This window comes from Rhipicephalus sanguineus, chromosome 5, assembly GCF_013339695.2.
Source record: "Rhipicephalus sanguineus isolate Rsan-2018 chromosome 5, BIME_Rsan_1.4, whole genome shotgun sequence".
Classification (NCBI taxonomy): domain Eukaryota; kingdom Metazoa; phylum Arthropoda; class Arachnida; order Ixodida; family Ixodidae; genus Rhipicephalus; species Rhipicephalus sanguineus.
Window position 1 is genome coordinate 123,933,608 of NC_051180.1, and position 8,379 is coordinate 123,941,986.

General features: G+C 42.2%; 1 protein-coding gene across 3 annotated transcripts in view; it reads left to right on the forward strand.

The window, feature by feature from the left end:
* The window catches only part of LOC119394212 (DDB1- and CUL4-associated factor 8), a 57,802-nt gene extending 52,555 nt beyond the window's left edge, over window positions 1-5,247 (forward strand). For 2 of the 3 annotated variants that reach the window (XM_037661486.2, XM_037661487.2), the window contains exons 13-14: window positions 668-787; window positions 5,007-5,247. In XM_037661486.2, coding sequence (XP_037517414.1) covers window positions 668-787; window positions 5,007-5,114 — 228 coding nt within the window. In that variant the 3' untranslated portion in view covers window positions 5,115-5,247. Of the gene's footprint in view, window positions 1-667; window positions 788-4,974 lie in introns of all 3 variants that reach the window. The other variant, XM_037661488.2, reaches the window with a different exon arrangement.
* The last annotated feature ends 3,132 nt before the right edge of the window (window positions 5,248-8,379 follow it).

Below are 8,379 nucleotides of genomic sequence, written 5' to 3' on the forward strand. Positions count from 1 at the left end.
TGTATGCATGGCCTCTGTGCACTTTCAACAGTGAATTTCGTCCTTATTTAGCCGTACTTGCAGCCTGAGTTAACTGTGACAGCTACAAAGTACATTTTCTAAGCGACTTCAAGTAGGCTGAGCTTCACAAAGTAACGACTTTTGAATTGGCACATGATTGAGGCCTATTCAGAAGTGATTTTAAAGCTTAAAAGGTGTATCACAAGAAGAAAGGAAATGCCAGACAAATAGATTTCCCATTCTGTGAGGGCAAGTTGTGCTTGTCTCTATCTCTCTATTCTTTTCTTTTTTTTTTATGATCAGGAACATAGGGTCATGCCAGTTTTCTTTTAAAAATCCAGTAGCATTAAATTCAGGTGCATTTTTATTTTCAACTTATGAAAATTATGGGCTCGGATTATATTCAGAGGCTCATTAGATTCAAGTAGTAAATACTTGCACATACAGAAAGAACTTGCATTAAATTTTGATGCTCAGATTGAAATCTAAGGCACTTTTTCCTATTGCGCATTGCGATTATGGTGTAACTCTATGCATTGATTGTAAATAACATCGCAATACTTAAATAGCTATAGCGGACCGTAATCATCATATGCTTTGCCATCACATGCTTTGACAATTTTGACGTAATCATTTGAGAATGTCTTTTGTCCGTCTTCACTTTCAGAGGGTGTGCAAAAACATGAAAGAGCGAGAAGAGGAGAGGAAACGTGAAGGGCATGAAGCGATTGACAGTCAAATGCTGTGGTACCTCATGCAGCAGCTGCATCGCTCAGCCCAGAGTCGAGTAAGGCATTTTCTTGTTAATAAGCAGGAGGGAATGGGATTCGCACTGTTAGCCCCGTTTTGTTATTTTTGCCAGGGCAGTGACCAATGATTGAAACTTGAGGGATGAGCAGACCAAGCGTTGCTGCCTTTTGACTTCTGTTAGCTTTTTGCTCTTGCATGCGCATCTAAGGATGCAGTTGAACTTATGCTGCGTCTTATAGGATACAAGACGATATGTCACACTTTTGGGTTCAGTTTGCAGCAACAGTTTCAATGCGAATGGAATACTAAAACACTCGTGTGCTTAATGAAAGTGTGAATTAAAAATTACCGTTAAACTAATTGAGGCTGCTGTGGTGTCCATGGCAGGGAATGGAGTAAAGCAGAAAAATGAGATGTGGCTCAATGCACCAGAATAAACCGTTTACGGTTTTATTCAGTGGAACCTCTTTGTATCAAATAGGAGCGAGAACTTCGCACACCGAAACAGATCTGAATATGAATGTGTCGACAGTTTTTGAAACTTGATTTACCCAAGTGATGAGGATGCCCAAATTATTTCATTAAATTGGGAATTTTGTAAAATCAAGAAAGGGATTTTTCTGTCCTTAAAAATTTTTAAATTGTAACCTAGCGGCACCCAAAAGCTACCACAGCATTGTTTCTGTCGGCAACCCATTCCTGCACTTCTGAAAAGTTTGTGAGGGCAACACAGGCATAAGGGACACCATGTGTGGGCAATCCAGGCCAGGTAGATAGTCACGTCGAGTTATGACCGCCTACTGGTATACGATGATGCAGAGAATGAATGCAGTGACAGTGCGAGCAGGCCGAGAGACAGATGGGAAGCGATGATCATTGCTATCCATTGCATAAACCATGAAATAACCAAAGCAACCACTGCCGCCTCTAGCACCATCCGGTACGTAATAACGCTACCGGCTGCTGAGTCCATGCATCGGCGCGGTTTGCAGCCTCATCAAAGCAAAGCTAGGGTCATACCTGTGGCAACTAGATACTTTACCTCGATAGATTTAGAGTGCACGCTTGAAGAAAAACCTGCCACGGTCAAAATTAGAATGAAATCACCGCTTTTTCACTCAGTTATTTCAGGAAAAACATTGTTAAATCGGGTTAGCTGGCCAATTTAGTTCATTAATTTGGGTTTATGGCGACACTGAACCCTATGGGTATTTGCCAAGGAATAGAAATTTCTTTGTTAGATCAAGAACTCGTAAAACCGGGTTTCGTTAGATGAAGTTTTAACTAAAGCTGTGCGAATAGCAAAGTTTTGAGTGCGAAGCGAATCGAATATTAAGATGTGAGTGTGAATCGAATCAAATATTTTTCGAATAGTTGTCGAATATTTTTTTAATACTTCGAAGTGAAATTACAGAAAAAAAAAAGTTGCAGAAGATTCCTAAGCATATTCCTATAAGATGGCAGCATGAAAGTGTTCCTTTTGGCTAGGTTGGTGAAACGCTAGTGGGGCGATGTTTCCTAGTTTGCCTCATTCTTGATAAGACTCTCAAGAATGAGGCAGTGCAGAGGCCGAATTGTATTTATTTACATGATTTGGTACAACCAATGTGGTGTCGATAACACGTTACATGCGAAAGGAAAAGACGCTATTTCCTCCAACCTCTCCTCCTCCTTCAACCTCTTTGAAGGCCCAGCTTATGTGGCAGATAATGGCACACTCCCGTTGAGTCCGAAGTTCCTAATCTGCCTCATGGACATCAGTGTACAAGAACACCTGAAATTTCAGATGCTAAAACTCTTCGGCGTTCGATTTTTCAGACTTTCTGCCAGATTTCATATCCTAAAAGCATGAATTAAAGCCCCCACCTCTGCCGCGTCTACCATCTCATAGGTTCGAACCAGCAATTTTGTGAGTCAATCTGTTTGTGGCCGTAGCATAGTTCGAAAGGCAGCTTTGCCGCAATGCCACAGTGTGATGGGGTGAAGCATATGGAAAATCGCCACACTGCACCAACGCGCAGTGCGGCGATGTCCTTATGGATAAGCACCGGAACTGCTTTGAGGCGTGATTGTGGCAGGTGGTAAACGCGCCCAACTCTTATGATAAGCATCTTCAGCTAACTGCTTATTAGTGTATGTGGCCTAGCACAGTGGTGTGCGTATAACCCAAACACGCCGCGTCACCGTTCATGCTGCCTATTTGTGTGAGACTGCTGAGTGCGCCGCACAGACGCGTTGCCTTCACAAACGAAAGCAGCTCGCCATGCCGCACCTGTGTGCGGTCAAGAACAGAGTGGGCATCAAGACCACTTTCATGACAAACGTGTGCGTACGGTACAGCAGGTGCCTCAGCAGTGACTGCGTCAGCTTAAGTGGCGATGTGCTGCACACAACTAGAAATTATCGGCTTCACGCAGTAACAAATGTCGTGTATCGGTGGATATTCAGCGATGCATGTGCACATCGGGGAAAGCTGGACGAGGTGTCTGCTCTTCCGCCACAGTTTTTTGCGTTCCGCGTCATCGTTTCCAAATGCTCCATGCGAGAGAGCCGTAATCTATTCCGCACTTTGCTGGTATCAGCGGCGCTCATCATGACACGTGAATTTGCAATTGGCGGTTGGCACATCGTTAAGCGGGGTTCGCCGCAGGTACCGAATGTATTCATGAGAGCCTGGGTGCGCACCAAAATGCCGGATAAGTGTACTGGGAGGCATTGAAGCTATTTCGGACGTGGCTGTAGCGATTTGACCACTTGAGTGAAGTAAAAAGTATGAATTCGTTTTTTCGGGCATTTTCATGGTCCCTAGAAAGTCTAAAAAATCTGGATGTTGACTGTATTTATCCTGCAGAAGTTCGAATACTTCAAATAGTCAAAGTCCAGTGCGAATCGTATCAAATAGCAGACACTATTAGAAAAATATTGCAAAGTTCAAATATTCGCACAGCCCTAGTTTTAACTGTATATGAAGCTTCACAGCGCCATACTGAGGGCATTCTGGGGGACAGATTAGAGGCTTTCCTGCATCACACCTGTGGATCATGAAGGCATGAATTCCATGTACAGTGCAGTCTACATGGGGCTCTAAGAATCTGAACTTTACAGGCATCGTGAGAGGAAATTTGTAGAGTCGAAAAACTGTTATGGGACCTTCTCAGCGTAAATTCAAAACGATTAGCTGTTTTCGACTCTTCCTGACATGTGGTTGCCTTTCCTTAAAGCTCTTGAGCTAGAAGCAGGACGTTGAACTAAACTATCATGAAAGCAGGTATGCACGAGTTCTCAGTTAGGCTTGCTGTTAATGCAGTTGTCTAGGCCACCTCTTTTCATTGCTAGTGGATCACTAAATTGGAACACTAATTCAATTTAGACTGATAAACATCTATGAGAACTGTATTGTTGTTAATATTGCCATCATAGGCTCACTCTTGGAAAGGGAAATGAAAGTCAGCTTCAATATTGAATTTCATTCCCGCACTTCAGCCTTGAATGCGATTGTAACATCACATATTTTAAGGAGCTTTTTTGTTGTTGTTGTTGCTATGTGGCACAACGGCTCATTAAATTTTCTGGAAACTTGCATGTGCTAGGTCTCTGCCTCCCTCGTGGCATTGCAATTAATTTTTATCTTTAATTAAAAGATTATGTGGGATCTAGCATATGTCGTCAGAATGTATGACACCACAGCAAGTTGGTGCTTGAACCTCAAGGCACCGCCACCTGTTTTTTTTTTTTTTTTCATGTGTTTTCTTGTTTGCCAAGCGTCTTCTTGCAGTAAGGGTGGTGCATTTGGTATTGTGAATAAATAATTTACGAACACAAGAAAAATCATTTTGTCTCCTTCGTTCCCTATTAATGTTTTGAAAGTGAAAGTGTTATGTCAATGTCACACAGGCACTTTCTGATCGCGACAGGGCTGATCTGCACTGGATTAATTGATCGTGATCAACAATGGTCACTGCTACACGCTCCAAACGCATCCGGATCGAGTTTACCACATACATCAGCCAAATCGTGACCTGAGGGCAACGTTGCAATCGTGTTGATCCCGGTCAGGCCTGATCGCAGTTGAAAGCGACCGCGTAGCAGCAAACGATCCGGATTGAGCCTAACCCTGATTGGCCCTGATCACGATTTAAAGTGCCGGTTTGACACCGGTATTATAAAAGATGTTTTCTCACACTTAGGTGGTTACACATTTTGCACTTGCTGTTTCTCTTTCAGCAACATAACATTCTCTTTTTGAACCTTTGAAGGCGCGCAGCGACAGAGGCGGAGGCGCCGACAGCAGCACCGACAGTGACAACAGTGACGACGATGATGATATGGACACTCAGCACTCAGTGCAGTGCGTGCAGTCGTGATGTGCGCGAGGGTGCTGCCCCAGCCAACGACGACGAAGATTGTTTTTCGTGTGATGAAAAAGACTGTGTGCAATGAACACTCTACCCCGCGAGCATCGTTTGCTTTGTCGTTGATTAAACAATTAGTGCTGTGTGTTTTCCCTGTGCTTACAAAGAGGAAGTGATTATTTCATCAAAGGGTCGCACAGCTCTGCCCCTTTCTTTTGTACTAGCATAGGATGGGCGCTGCACAAAATGTGAATACTTATACATAAAAAAAAACGTGTCTCTGTACAAAACAGGAGCTCAGATTTGAACTATACGAGCGCCATTTCGCGCATCACTTACAGTTCACATGTGTTTATGAGTAAAACATTTCTTTTTGATTGGAACTGCAAAAACGAGAAATTTTTATTGTAGCAAGTACAGGTGGACATTTGTTGCAAGTGTATTCAAGTTTATGCATTGCAACACCGAACATATTGATAAAAAAGCAATGTTATCAGCCCTGGAGAGCACTAAGTGCAGTTCTTTCTGTAAAGGAGTGTTAGTTGAATAAAGTGATTCTTGAGGTTGTTTCTGATTGAATTGGTCTAGTTTTTCAGTGACTTTATTTTTTATGCTTGGACATATACTTCTCTTCTGTTATCGTAGCCCTGGTGATTCATAGTTGTAACAGTACAATTTAACAAGCCAAATGCGTGACAGATAACTTCATTAGAAGCTCAGTATCTTATGTTTCTGTTATTCTATCCATTCATTCAAAAGCACAGCTGACTATCCTGCTATATACTAGTGTGTGTACAACTGCACAAACAGCTCAGCTGAACATTGTGGTACTGGACTTTTACAAAGACTGCACTATCCATGAATGTACTTGGAAGCGCAAAACACACAAAATACACAAGAACTAGACAAACCGAGCGCTCACTTCTAAGTAAAGTTTATTTACAGAAAGTGGCCAGGTTTTATCGAAGACCTAAAGGCAACAGCAACAGGGAAACACATGCGTGGAACAACAAACTAACAGCTGATGAACAAGTGTCACCTCAAAGATAAATAACCATTACAAAAACAAAAAAAACAAAAACTACCTTTTGCTCATGAGGGTCTCAAAACTAAGGTGAAACAACTGTGGTGAAAAGACCCAGATCATGTCAAGCGTGTGCGTGTCTGACAAGAAATTTATGAGGCAGACGACATGTAACAATAATCACAGTATGCCATTTGTTTCCTGCGTGCGCAACATGGTTTACCTCATTCTTTTCTCGTGTGGTCATTGCTACGTAGGCCAGAGTGGCCGCTGCCTGAATATTAGGCTAAGGTAGCACCACAGCTCCCTAAAGGGTGCCCCCTATTTACAACATGTACGAGGGTGCTGATCCTTTATACCGTGTCGACTGCCTGCTGTTAATTTCAAGGACTTTTTTTTTTTACTGTGCACTATCAAAAAGCTGTGTGGCCTTTTTTTCTTTTTTTTTCACTCTGATCTACTTTTACTTAAAGCATAGCCACATTTTATATTTTACAGCAATCACTCACATTTCCTTGCGTCACTTTCAAACAGTAAGCTTCAGTAAGTAGTCAGGTCAAAGTTAGAATACGCATTTCCCATCTGGAACCCGCCTGAAGTTGGTCTCACAAATTCTCTAGAAACCATTCAAAATCGTGCAGCTAGATTCATTCATGCTTTGTACTCGTACGACATCAGTGTTTCATCCCTCAAAGCCGAGTGCAACTTATCATCTTTGTCTTATCACCGACGCATTGCAACCCTCTCACTATTTCACAAGTTTTTTCACTCGCCCCTTCATCGCTCTCCTTACATTATCCCCGGAGCTCACATATCTCGTCGCACCGGCCATGCACTACAAGTTTTTTGCCCATGTGTCCGTACTAAAACGTTTCTGCTTCTTTTTTTTTCTCAGAGCAGCTAAAGACTGGAACGGCCTTTCCCATGATGTCGCCACAATCACCTGCCCATCAAGCTTCATGCATAGCATTTCAAATGTATCTTCACATTGATCATTGTGACAACGCAACTTATTGTATGTTAACCCACCCCTTATGTAATACTCTTTCGGGGGTCTTTAAAGAAATAAAAATGAAATGAGCTGGCTGGTTAGTAATTAGTATTCCACAATTAGAAGAGTTTAAGTGCAGGCTTGCTACACGCTGAAAAATTAAGTTTCACACCCTTTGGGGCATACCTTAGGAACAAGGTATGCCTCAAAGAATGTACAAGTATTTAGAATTAAATTTTTTTTTGGCCACAATACAAGGAAAAGTACATTTTGCACCTCTTAGGAGCATACCTTGCATTTATTTCGTTGGAAAAACAGCGCCCTCCTTGCTGTCAAGAATCCCTGTTAAGAATGCTACGTCACGCTGATTAAAAAATTGTGGGGTATTGCGGGCCAAAATACGATTAAGAGAGGTGCCGGAGTGGAGGACTCTGGATTAATTTTGACCAACTGGGATTGCAAACACAACTACGCTGTTGTTCATGGATTTCACCTCCATCCAATTGTGGCTGCGGATCAGACACATGCTTGAGCTTAGCAGCGAAACACCTTAGCTGATAAGCTACCACGGTGAGCCTTTGCGCTTGCAATGAGCGCACTGTTATCAGGAATTGACATCTGGAATCGAGCGTTGAAGAAAAGGCAAAGAAAGCTGATGATAATTATTGTTCGGGAACAATGCCAGCCTCAAAAAAAGAACTTTGTAGGAGTTGCCTTTAGCGCATTTGGGTAATTTTCCATGGATTACTGATGTAAGTTGGTCAAATTTTTGCTCTTTGGTTGGTATGTCTCTTATACGCATGCATAAACACATTTGAAAATTGCCTGGAGTTTTGTACAGCTTGCATATAAATACTAGAAACATGCATTTTCTCTATGCCAGTATAGCCCCTTCAGGCGCAACGTCCACATATGTGGACGCAACTTTTTGCCAGTTTTTTGGACTAGTCGGAAAGAAAGGGCAAGATACATTGCGCATAGCATCAATTGAACCTTCTGCATAGTCAACATGTCTTGACTTAACCTCAGTGTGCTAAGTATGACCATAACCGATCACTTTGGTGAAGGCACTACGATGGTCGACGGGTTGTTCGACGTGCCGCATTCCAGGACGAACGTCATAAGTATTATTTTTCTCCGCACCAAATGAACACAACCAAAAACAAATTGCGCATGCATTTTAAGCCAACAATTTCCTTATTCTTATATAAAAATAGAACATGACTGACTGCAGAGTAATTAAATATTCAATTATCCTCTAA